The sequence below is a fragment of the Sorghum bicolor genome, chromosome 4 (genome assembly GCF_000003195.3).
Source record: "Sorghum bicolor cultivar BTx623 chromosome 4, Sorghum_bicolor_NCBIv3, whole genome shotgun sequence".
NCBI classification, from domain to species: domain Eukaryota; kingdom Viridiplantae; phylum Streptophyta; class Magnoliopsida; order Poales; family Poaceae; genus Sorghum; species Sorghum bicolor.
This window is the reverse complement of record NC_012873.2, coordinates 12,088,598-12,101,418: the sequence shown is the minus strand read 5'-3', so window position 1 is coordinate 12,101,418 and position 12,821 is coordinate 12,088,598. Positions and strand designations below refer to the sequence as shown.

General features: G+C 42.8%; 1 protein-coding gene and 1 long non-coding RNA gene across 3 annotated transcripts; one reads left to right on the top strand and one right to left on the bottom strand.

The window, feature by feature from the left end:
* On the bottom strand, positions 2,772-4,352 carry LOC110434393. The gene is made up of 3 exons (XR_002451885.1): positions 4,211-4,352; positions 3,979-4,132; positions 2,772-2,916 (listed from the first exon to the last, which is right to left on the bottom strand). It is a non-coding gene; the product is annotated as an uncharacterized LOC110434393 (long non-coding RNA).
* Positions 7,370-12,705, top strand: LOC8078359. Of its 2 annotated transcripts, none has more exons than XM_002453591.2 (3): positions 7,370-7,555; positions 9,043-9,112; positions 10,219-12,705. In XM_002453591.2, exon 3 carries the CDS (start codon positions 10,488-10,490, stop codon positions 12,372-12,374), a length of 1,887 nt encoding a protein of 628 aa, XP_002453636.1. In that variant the 5' UTR covers positions 7,370-7,555; positions 9,043-9,112; positions 10,219-10,487; the 3' UTR covers positions 12,375-12,705. The 2 variants fall into 2 exon arrangements, with proteins under 2 accessions (XP_002453636.1, XP_021314981.1); XM_021459306.1 differs by lacking the exon at positions 7,370-7,555 and adding an exon at positions 7,616-7,867.

Genomic DNA, 12,821 nt, shown 5'->3' with positions numbered 1-12,821 from the left:
ATTGTATAGATTTGTGCAAACGATGCCATAATACTGAGTGATCATGACAACACGAGTTTAAAGCAATGGGCACAGTTTGTGAAGCAAGCTTGTCCTTAACAAAGGTATCGCTGGCATAAGGAATACTTATAGTTGACACTAGAATCTTTCGACAAGTTTGACTTTTAAATAATTCATAAAATCTCATTGTTGTGTTGGATTTTATTTGGATTTAACTAGCAAAAATGCAATTCCATTTAAGAGTCCGCATTTGAATTTGACTGGCACCAATCCACCATGTTCATTCTGAGGAAGGTTATATACTCTCGTATATATTGTAAAAAAATGAGGGGACCTCATGAGAACGGTGGATAGAGTGCTTGCAGATGTGAAACACTTTTTAAGTAACGAAAGTTTTGCAGACTTGTAGATTTGAGTTCCAAACAAATCAGACATTGTAACTTTGTGAACCGCAGACTATTTGATCAGCGTTTTTAATGATCAAACAGTGCTCGAAACAGATTATGGAAAATATGGTTTATCTTAAGAAAGTAACGCTGCCCAATGGTCTACAGCCCATGAATAAACTATGCAGGCATCTACATCCAGTGGTTGCTTCTACAATCTGTGTTCTATACAATAATCCATCGTCCAACTTCAGACAAATTGGTTCTTGAGAATGCATTTGCCGGAGACCAAAACGCTAGTAGTCAATTTAAGGTCATGGAGGACATCAGCAAGTTACTTTCACTGAATCTACCAGCTCTGGTACATGGTAGATGACTAGATGGTACTACCTGGTTTGTCAAGCGCAGTCAAGCTGGAGTACATCAGAAGTTTTTGGGTAGGTGATTAACCAGACGCCATCAGAAGATTTTTGCTAGGACAGAGTACTAGGGCTCCGTGGGGACTGGGGACATCCATGGGCAACATGGACCCGCGTTTTTTATATCTCTGGAATATCCATGGTAGACCTGGTATATTCTAGCTGCAGGGAAGTACATGAGTGTTTTCTCGTATATTCATTTGGCTCAAAAGTTATGACTGAAAGTATTATTCACTAATTTGTTATGAAAAAAATACTACTAATTGACTGATACGTTTAGCAGATAATATCAAACGAATAGGTATATAGGTCGTCTCTGAAAATTCTGCGTAATCTAAGGCAGAGATCCAGCACCTGCAAGAGTCCAAAGAGCTGTCTGCTCTGCTCTGGACTCTGGACGTCTGGTCTTGCTAGCTGAGTGCGTCTGTAATTTCCGCTGGTTTTTCCTCGTCAGGTCATGGGTAAGAATTTACATTCAACCATTAAACAGTATGTTTCTATCATAATAAATTAGTAAATAGTATTTTTTAATTATGATTTTTGAGTCAAGCAAATAGAGCTCAAAGGCCAATCTTTTTGCCCATGCGCTCGTTTAACCACTCTATATAGTTTACTCGTGGCGACTGCATAGCTCGCGTGGGGATGGTGATGCTACGGCGTGGGTAGATTCCACGTCGGGCGGGAAAACGACAGCGGCCACGGGCCACGGGATCCACTTTTCTTCGTGGACAATTGCGCCGTTGCCGCCCCAACCATTATTGTTTATTATTCGTTGTATAGGTTGAGGCTGTTCATAGCGGCGTGAGTATATTGTCATCATCATCCATTGGCGGTCCTTGTTCTTCTTTTCTATGGTTGATTTGTTCGTTGGTTTTGATACTCTCAGGTCAAATAATGCGCAGCTATCGCAACCTTTTCTCTGAATCTTACTCTCTTCTTATCACTTTTATTCTCAGGCATGCCAACAAATTTAAATTGGATTATTATTAATTTTCATATTAATAACTAGGAATGTAAATGAATCGGATATGGATAAATATCTACAGATATGTAGCTACAATATTCTTGATAAGTCGTACTTTTTTTGCCAGCCAGTAATGTTTTTTCTCTTATAATAAATCAGCCAATGTAAATGAATTGGATATGACTTTTCAGATCAGCGAACAGGCTAGATTCGTATACTGCCAATTGTGTTGAATTTTTTTTTTTGAACCAAGGAGCTTTTTCTCTCTGTTCCCAAGGGATGAAAACGATACGGATATTTTTCCGACCGTATTCGAGACCGAATTCGTTCAGAGGGGTTCAAATCTGTCCATATCCGAGTCCGAATATTCAACATCTGATACCGTATCCGTATCCAAATACTTAAATCGTATGTTTATGATGTCGACGTCCAATCTATCTTATTCGACATGATTGACATTATCCGTATTCGAATCCGAATCCGACCAAAAATATAAAAAAACAAATATAATATCGGTGATAATCGTCTGTATCCGATCTGTTTTCATCCCTATTTCTCATCCACAGTGCATACGAAATACAGCGGACGGCTGGATAGAACCCCGGGGGCCAAGCGCACGGCCTTTGGCTTCATGTTGCTGACCAAATGAGCACACGCTCGTTCCCACCAATTGTGTTGAATTAAATATAACGTAATATCAGTATCATGTATGTCTGAATTTGAGTATTTCGCTACGGATATGGAGCATCATGTATATCTGAATTTGAATATTTCATTTATAGATACGGTACGGATGAATATATGTACCTGAATATGGTAGGTACGGATACTGAAGCATTTCTTCTTTGGTCAGACAGTTGATAATCCAACAATCGTCACCCAAAATACAAGACTCATTTATCTTTTAGGTAGCGTTACAGGTAAAAGGTTTCATACATATTTTTAGTCTTCTCCAACAACAAGACTTAAAAAGACAACACTCTCTGCAAATGAGTCTCGAGGAGAGAGAATACCCAAATTTGGGTTATGCCTATCCTGATACCCAAAATGGATCTTCTGTATGGGTACTCTGTTGGAGACTATAGGTATTGTGCTGCAGACCCATTTTAGATTTGGGTTCCCAAATGAGTCTTCTGTTGGAGATAGCCTAAGAGACATATCCATATAGGTTACACCTCTATCGGTAAGTAAAAATTTAAAAATCTATTTGCTTGAGATTATCTGTTGAATCTATCACTCATAATAAATCATCGAACAATATTTTCAACTATATTTTTTCAGACAAACGAACAAACACTGTCCAAATGCAACGAACCTACCACACAACAAAAGCTTCTTTTTGTGTGTGTGAGAGAGAGAGAGGGAGAGGGGAGGGGGAGGGGAGAGAACACAGCAAAAGCTCCTGCATTTGGCATTTCCGAGCATCTTCATTGCCGGATCCGACCCCAACAGATTAAAGAAAACATCCTCCGGCGACTCAGGCGCCACCATCATCGAAAAGCTCCAAAAATGTCGCACCTCGTCATAGCACTGATCAGCCTCTTTGTTGTAAAAAAAAACAACCTTTGGTGCGCAAGCTAATATAATGCGACGTAACATGGATATCTAGAGTTTATAGACCTAACAGAGCGAATGGTTCAACCCAACTTGGGCCATAAAAGACGCGACGCCGCCATGCTTAGGACTTGTTTAGTTCACCCCGAAAACCAAAAAAAATTTAAAATTTCCCGTCACATCGAATCTTTTAGCATATGCATAAAGCATTAAATATAGACAAAAAATAAAAACTAATTGCACAGTTTACCAGTAAATCGCGAGATGAATCTTTTGATCCTAGTTAGTCCATAATTGAATAATATTTACCACAAACAAACGAAAGTGCTACAATAGCGAAATCCAAAATCTTTTCGCATCTAAACAAGGCCTTAGCGAGACTCGCCGATTCCAACTAGGACGCGATGCATGACAACGTTGTTTAGTTTAGTTTATGTAGTACTACTTAGTAATAGTCGAATCATAGACTAATTAGGTTTAAAAGATTTATCTCGCAAATTTTTATTTTTAACTATATTTAATATTTTATGCATGTGCTATAAAATTTAACGTGACAAGAAATTTTGAAAAAAAAATAGTTTTTATATGAACTAGATAAGGCCAAAATAGTAGTAAATGACATGGAAATGCAACGCAGCAAGCAAAGACAAGACACCTGGTTGGTTGGTGCAGTAATTCCCAATTTTCATCGCTCCCCGGACATTGGACGATTTCTCTACTTGTTTTTCGCGACCACAAGGAGAAGTTTGCTTCCTTCGATTGTTTTGTTTATTTAAATTTAAAAATTGCATTGTTGACGCAGACCGCCCCTGGTGAAAATAAAAATAAAAATAAAAATAAAAATAAAAATAAAAATAAAAATAAAAATAAAAATAAAAATAAAATACCGGAACCCAGCGCTCCTATTGGGCGAGTGAGGTCAGGTGATGATGGAGTCATGGAGATCGTCGGGGACGGGGACGGAGGCCGACACGTCAGCCGGGACCCACTCCGTCCCACTCCTGGCAAAAAAAAAAAAAAAAAAACCAACGGCACCAGGATGGAGACGGCGATGGCGACACGGACGCCGCCGCCGCGGCCGCCGCGACCACACCTCGCTCGCGGCGCCCCCGTGGGGCCCACGCAGGCAGGCCACCGCCCACAGCGGGTGCGGGTGCGGGTCGCGTCACCAGTGACGGGCCGCGTTCCACGTCCTGCTGCCGCGATCCGTCCCGGGTGGATAGACACCCCACTGACGTGCGGGGCAAGGTGGTTCCTTGGACCCACGCGTCCGTGGGTGGGTGCGAGGAGGTGGGCGGTGGCGTGAGGTGTGCCGCCGACCCGCAACAGAGGCATGCGGCGCACGCACTTGCACAGACAGGAAGGCGGCCACGGGGTTCTTCCGAGCGGCTTCGTTTTCGGCGACTCGCCTTTTTTTTTGCTGTGAGATCCCTGACGGGTGTCGGATTTGCGGACCAGGACATCCACAGATTCTCTTTTCTTCTAGCCCCACGCATATTTTTTTTAAAAAAAAAATATTCTCCCTTACTTTCAGTTACAGATTTAACATCAATTAAACATCATGTGTATGGAGTCAACTTGCATTTTGGATATGAATCATTGTTTCGAATCTCCGTCGCCTCGTACAATTTTTGTATGCGGGTATATTATTACATGTTTCACCAATATTTTAGAACATCACCCTTTGCCTTTTCTTATACAACCTAAGCTTAGATTGTAAGAATTTGCAAGTTGTAATTCATAATCTACAAGCTAAAATAATATTACTCTCCTGGATGATGTGTGGGTTGATTTTTTTTCCAATAAAGATACTCAAAATAGTATCTTATATCTATATAATATTTATTAACAAAAAACAATGGCTACTACAAAAGATAGTATACAACTTGATACAAAGTAGCACCATAAAAAGAATAATAAAACCTGAAGAACCAATCTTGTTGGAGCCTGAAAATTGCATTTAATACGCAGCAAGAAAAGATACACCGCCAAACCACCCTCGCTAAACAAGGATCTGAAGACTGCTAAAGTCATTTGTCGCTACTAATGAGATCTAGTACTGACTGAAAGAACATTAGCCGAAGAGATCCCTAAGAAATGCAGGCTGTAGTCCTTCACCACTAGAACATAGGCCTTGTTTAGTTCCCAAAAAATTTTGCAAAATTTTTCAGATTCCCCGTCACATCGAATCTTTAAACGCATGCATGGAGTATTAAATATAGATGAAAATAAAAACTAATTGCACAGTTTGGTCGGAATTGACGAGTCGAATCTTTTGAGCCTAGTTAGTCCATGATTGGACAATTTTTGTCAAATACAAACGAAAGCGCTACAGTATCGATTTTGTAAAAAAATTTAGAACTAAACAAGGCAATAGTGTTAAAAAAATAGACCTTCCATAGAATAAAACAAACGGGTCAAACTCACAATGTTTGAAGAGAACCAACATATACGATTTGAACAAACTCTCACGAATCCTTTGCAAAGTGATAGATTATGCATCATCAAGGTAAGGAGAGGCTGATTAAACTCTAGATGAAACAATCAAGTGAGGCTCGCTTGTCTAGTCATCAATGAGGTGACCTAAGGAGAGAGAGAGAAGGGGAGAGAGAGGAGAGAGCAGCAACCACCACCAAGGGAGCTATGGGCGGGGATCAAGACTTTTTTATATACAGCAAAGATAAGTATGAACCGAATTTGCTATAAAGAAAAATACGAAAAACACGCACACCTATGTGAGACTTGTTTTTCTAAAACCTACTCTTTGTTTCTCTTTCTACTTTTAGTTTCTCCTTAGATTTCAATTCCTATGAATTTCCATGAATAGTTCGTGTCCCTTTTTTTTCCCTATGAGCTTGATGTTAGAAAGGCTTCTTCAAAATGGATCAATGTTCAATTAAAATTATTATGGGGTTATTCCCGCTAAAAGCCAAACAAACTTGGCAACAAGTTTTTTTTAATTTAACTTGGGCAGTTCTTAAATTTTTTTAAGATTCCACGTCACATCAAATCTTGTGGCACATGTATGTAGTATTAAATATAGATAAAAAAGATACTCGTAACTGCACAGTTTACTTATAATTTATGAGACGAATCTTTTAAAATTAATTAATCTTTAATTAAACAATAATTATCAAATAAAAACGAAAATAATACATCAAACCCAAAAAATTTCGTGAACTTACAACAAGGCATTGTTTAGATGCGAAAAGATTTTAGATTTCGCTACTGTAGCACTTTCGTTTGTTTGTGGCAAATATTGTTCAATTATGGACTAACTAGGATCAAAAGATTCGTCTCATGATTTATAGGTAAACTGTGTAATTAGTTTTTATTTTTGTCTATATTTAATGCTTCATGCATGTGTCGAAAGATTCGATGTGACGGGAAATCTTGAAAACTTTTTGGTTTTCGGGGTGAACTAAGGCCTTGTTTAGTTCCTTCCCAAAAAATTTTCGCGGCACTGTAACACTTTCGTTTGTTTGTGGTAATTATTGTCCAATCATACACTAACTAGGTTCAAAAGATTCGTCTCGTAAATTTCGACCAAATTGTGCAATTAGTTTTATTTTCGTTTATATTTAATACTTTATGCATGCGTCTAAAGATATGATGTGACGGAAAATCTTGAAAAGTTTTTAGATTTTGGGTGGAAGTAAGAGCATCCCCAACCGTTTTGCATAATTGGTTTGGCAAATGAGGGAGTTTGGCAAGTCTCCAAAAAAAATATGGCAAAGGTGAAAAGAGGCAATCTCCAATGGTTTGGCATTAATCACTTCGCGCCAATTTTTCAATGCTAAGTGTGAACAGGTTTGGCATATATACCAATTCTTCTTCTCTTTTTACCAAGTTAACAAAATTGTAAAGTCTAAATGTCAAACCGTTAGATAAATATTTTTAAGACTTTTTTTGCAAATAGATGAACGCAAATAGGTTGGATGCTCTAAGTTGTCATCGCGCTGCCCAAGGAGACGAAACAGAAAGCGACTTTTCCATTAAAGACCCTTCAGGAATGCCGCAATTTCCTCTCTCCGATCCGGTTGTCAAGCCAAGGCGCTCCCTCACCTCAGCATCTCTCTGCTCCATTTCTCCTCGTCCCTCCCGGCATCGCATCACCGCCTCTCGCTTTCTCCCCTCCTCCCTCCCTCCTGCGCTCCGCCGCGACGCGGACAGCCGAGGCGCGGACGACGGCGACGACGCGACCCCCCCCCCCCCCCTCCTCCGCCGCCTAGGTATCTCATCCGCTCTCCTCCCCTTCCCTCGTGGCGTGCGCCGCCTCTCGGCCGGCGTCGTCGTATTTTACCGAGTACCGACGATTTCGTTTTCGTCCTCGTATCCAAGTTTGCGCGGAAATTTCTCATCTTGTTGCCCCCGCGGTTTCGTCCGTGCTTGCTTTCACGAATTACGATTATTAACTTTAGTTCTTGTCGCGGCCTCGCGGGGTGGGGGGCGGCACCGCTGGTGCTTCTATTTAAGCCTTCGTTGGGAACAAGTTGATCCTTCCCAGCTCCGGCGCAGTGTTCCGGAGAGGTGCAAGGTGGAAGGTTGGTATGGCCCTCTAGTTATATTGTCTTTGTAGTGAGCCCACCCTTCGTTTGCTGGGTTCGTGCGTTTGCCCCTGGAGAACGAACTTGCGAGATCGTTCAGCTGTTAGCTCAACCCGTGTGCTTTGCGGTTGATGAGGTGCGCACACGAAATTGGACACTTGTTAGTGGAGCTGCGTTGCGTCTTTGTTTTTCCTTTTTAATCCGTGGAACCGTTCTGAGCCAGATCTTTGGTGGTGTCTGGGCCTAGGTGAGGAGGAGAGGATCCTGTGAATCGAGCTAGAGCTTCTGTCTCATTTTGGGGGCTCGTGTATGCACAGAGGAGATTTTCAATTCGTTGTCTTAGTGAAATCACGCATATTCCCTCCTACCTTGGGATAGAGTCTGCTTCTGAACTGTGAATTCCCATCCATTATTTACTTGCTTTGTGTGGCGAAGGTGTAGAAGAGTTGTGCTTGATAAAAAATCTTTGATCTTAATGACTAGAAAGTTGCATCTTTGAATAATATATATCTTTGGAACAAGAATGTTGGTTTCAGCTTAGCTCCCTAGTTGGATCACCTGTAGTCTTGGTATCCACTAATGTTCGTACGTTTTCTGCAATGGAAAGAAAGCTGCAGGATTGGAGGGGATAGAGGGGGATTAATCCCCTACAAGTCAAAACCCCCCATCAAACCCCTCCAATCACTTTGATTTTGGGATCAAACGAACAAGGGAGACTGGTTTCCCTTTGCAAGTTCAATGGAGTAAAAAGCTCTGCTTATTTGACTGTTCCTTTCCAGTGAATATTCTGACCTCCTCTCTCATAATTTAAAATATGTTCAATATCTTTCTTTGCTGTTGCTTTTTCTCACGAAAGGCATACGGCGGGTGTCATTAGGCATCATTTAAAATATTCTTGATGGTTTTGTCTGGTGAACTGAAACCAAGTTCCATTTTGCTTGTTGGGATTGAGATGAACCTAGAATATTGTTGTCCTATATTTAATATTGTTGTCCTATATTTAATATGGTCTGTCTCTAAAAATATAACCCAGCCCTATAGACCCACTTCAGATATATTCTGGTTCTTACTTTTTGCAGTGATCGAGACATGTTAATATTCCCGTTCCTGATCCAAAGTGGCAAAACTGTGGCATGCATGATGAGATTTTGGCTTCTGTGTTCATTTTGCAGGCACATTTGCTGGGAATTTGGGCAATCAGCTTTTAAGTAATTGTGGTCTACTGCTGTTTGATTATTATTGGTAAGGCTCATAAGCTTCAAATTCTGCCACTTTTAGGGAAGAAACTTAGTCCCTACTTAGTATATGCTGTGCAACGGTTTATGGTGCCTGTGGGTTTTGTTTTGTTCTTATCAGGTAGCACTTGGCCACTTCACTTCCTGTAAATTTTTGGAAGTTAAAATTATCTGATCTTAGGTGGAATGGATGAAAGATCTAACCATAACTTGCCATCGGTAGTTGATCTTTACGGTGGCCCATTCTGGACACCAGTGCCTCCTTTTGAACGCTGGTGAGGAAATAGAGATCTCCTGTGGGAGAAAAAAGGAAGTAGAGATCAGCGGCCAATGGTGGTGTTCGCAGTGGCCTTCCTGTCACTTGCAGCACCACTTAGATCGGGTCCTAGGAGATTTGTTAGGCTAGCTAATCCCCTAGGAACATTGATTCCCTTGGGTGTGAGCCGTCCCTCGAATGGCACTGTGTGATGGGGGCCAGCCATCGGTCGGTTCAGGGTGCCCTTGATTGCGGCATATACAGGAGCTATGCGCTCCCCTTGACCGGGCTGGAGCAACAGTCTGAGCATCTGAGCCCGAGATCATTTTTCCAACACAAATTAGCAGTGATTCAACTCTTAGCAGTATGATCTCATATGGAACATTTGTCGTACATTTGGAATTCAGTTGTTTAGCTTTGAACTTTTCTTTGTCATAACATTGCATGCTGTGTTTAAGAGCTCCCAACTATTTAGACCACACTATGGCCGTTGTCTCTTGCTCTATTTTCTGGGCATGATTGAACTCCTCAATCTTGTTAATTATTTTGGCTATGTAGTATGACTTCCATCCTGACCTCTTATTGTTGAACTCTGGTTGAGCAGTAAGAATGTAAGATTGTGTTTTTGCATACAAGATTTTCTCCCTTCTATTCTTGTCAATGACATATATGAAAAATCAACATTGATTACAGATATGGAACTGAATGCACTGTGATACCCAATTTCTTTTCAGCTGTATCACGTGTCTCTGTTTGTTGCATATTTCTTACAGTCTTTATACATTATTTTCTTGTCTTCACAATTATTTTAACTCAATGAGAACTGATCACATCTGTGTTCTGTTCACTTCATGCAGAGATTCACTCATTTGGTTGGATGAGAGTTCTGGCTGGAGACTTACAAGTTTAGCACTGTTGTCGGCTTGTGATTAAATAGCATCACTTCACATACAACACTGGATAATGGATCGTAGGGATACTTCAGGGTTTGTTAGTGGAGGGTGCAAAAATAATGAAGCCTACTAATTTCTCTAGATCTTCTAACTTGGTAGCTTTGTTGACAATTATTTAACCCAGAAGTGAGGCCAGCTGGTACTTCCCATAAAGTTTGGTTACTCTAGGAGCAATGGAACACAGGCACGGGCGTTCAGCATTCAATATAAGTTTCTCAAATCCAAATGGCTTTGCGTATCAGTGCACTGCCATTCCAGCCATCAGTTATCCAGCAGCTGGTTCTAGCCAACTTCATGTGCTAGCTCCTAGAGGTTGCAAGAGAAAGTGGACTGAGTTGGCTCTAGGTCTGGGTGACTCATCAAGCTCAGACAGCAGCAAGCAGAGCATGGGTACTGGCTACACTGTTTCTTCTGCCAAGGGAAGCGATGATGTCTCATGTATGGACTACGACATAAGTTTTCAGTTATCTCTTGGCAATGAAGGTACTTCCAAGCTGCATAAACAGGCTTGTGATTCTAAAAGGACTATGGAGAAGCCTCGGTTGGATCTTAAGTTATCTTTGGCTCCATCTCAGTCCGATGTAACTGATGCAGATCTAATTAGAAGCAGTGCACCTCAGGACATGTTTGTGCACCCGTACTTGGTGTCCTCAGTACCAACAGTTGATGAAGGATCTACATCTGCTCGACATTCATCTGGAGGCATGGTGGGTTCCTTTCTTAACCGGGCAGGGATTTCTCTGAGTCAAGCGTTCCCAGCTAACTCTAATCAGGTTCAAGGTCCAGCTCCTTCAGCACCAACAGTGCTCCAACTGCCAAAAAGTTCAGCTGCCTCTTCTTCTGGGTTTGCCCGTTCACAGCAACGCAACAGTAGCACAAAAATTTGTTCAGAGCCAGGTTGTGCAAAAGGAGCCAGGGGTTCATCTGGGCGGTGCATTGCCCATGGTGGGGGTAGAAGGTGCCAAAAGGAAGGCTGCAACAAAGGAGCTGAGGGCAAGACCATCTTCTGTAAAGCCCACGGAGGGGGGAAGCGCTGTGAACACCTTGGATGTACCAAAAGTGCCGAAGGCCGGACTGATTTCTGCATAGCCCATGGCGGCGGGCGGCGTTGCAGTCACGAAGGGTGCAAAAGGGCAGCACGAGGCAAATCGGGCCTCTGTATCAAGCATGGTGGTGGGAAGAGGTGCCAAAAGCCAAACTGCACAAAGAGCGCCGAAGGGCGGTCAGGCATGTGTATTGCTCATGGTGGCGGGCGGCGCTGTCAGTATGCTGGGTGCGGGAAGGGAGCTCAGGGCAGCACCAATTTCTGCAAAGCCCACGGTGGTGGCAAGAGATGCACACACCCTGACTGTTCCAAGGGTGCCGAGGGAAGCACGCCGTTCTGTAAAGCTCATGGAGGCGGCAAGCGTTGTTCAGCCGACGGCTGCACAAAGAGCGTGCATGGTGGTACCCAGTTCTGCGTCGCGCATGGAGGTGGGAAGAGGTGCGCGGTAGAAGGATGCAGGAAGAGCGCAAGAGGCAGGACGGACCGCTGCGTTGGCCACGGTGGGGGCAAGCGATGCCACTCTGCTGGCTGTGGAAAGAGTGCACAAGGAAGCACCGATTTCTGCAAGTCACACGGTGGAGGCAGGCGCTGCTCATGGGGACATCCGGGCTCAGACCTTGGATCTGGCAGCGCTGCTTGTGACCGTCTGGCAAGAGGCAAAAAGGGTTTATGTGATCGACACAACCCGCTGGTGGATGACAACAGTGTCCATGGGGGTGCGTCTTTTGGTGGTTTCAGCATCGTCAGTGCTGCTCTTTCTGAGGGAGATGGTTCTCCTGTCACCGAAACAAGCATGCGCAGCTTCTTCATGCACACGGTGGAGGCTCCTCGCCATGTGGCGGCCTCAGCCCATGAAGGCCGGGTGCATGGCGGGAACTTTATGCCCATCATGCTTGACGGTGGTGTGGGACTTGGGAAGAAGCCGGCTAACAACGCTGATGCCAGTACCTCTGCTCCTCGCTACTGGAAAAATATGGAGAAAGCGTATGGCTCTGCGCAGCGCAACTGGCTGTAATGGCAGAGTTCATGGCCTGCCCCCGCCATCTCGATATCCTCCTGCGTTCAAGTATCTCCCGTACCCTCTGGTCTGGTGTGAAATCTATTATGCGTGGTATGATCCGTTTGTGTGTACTGATTGGTCAGGACTTGTTTGCTAGTGTGGACGTTGTGGTTGTTTGTGCTTTGTAATATCTGTCTCGTCGAACATACCTAGTAACACAATAGCTGTGTGAATGAATTGTGCGAAAGGAGCCCCTCACCATGATTTATATAAATAAAAGAGGAGGTTGCATCAGTCGGTGTAATCGAAGTGTGGATTATATAGGTACTGCTTTCATGGACTTTTATGCTTTTTTTCCCATTTATATGTATTTTATATGCCTGTTATGAATCGTGGTATGATCCCCGGGAAGTATCGTTCGGTGCTTTCAGTATCATCAACAATGGTCTTTCTAATCATTAA

What these genes read in the sequence shown, in the direction of transcription:
- LOC8078359 (XM_002453591.2), top strand. Translation starts at nt 10,488, where the DNA reads ATGGAACACAGGCACGGGCGTTCAGCATTCAATATAAGTTTCTCAAAT.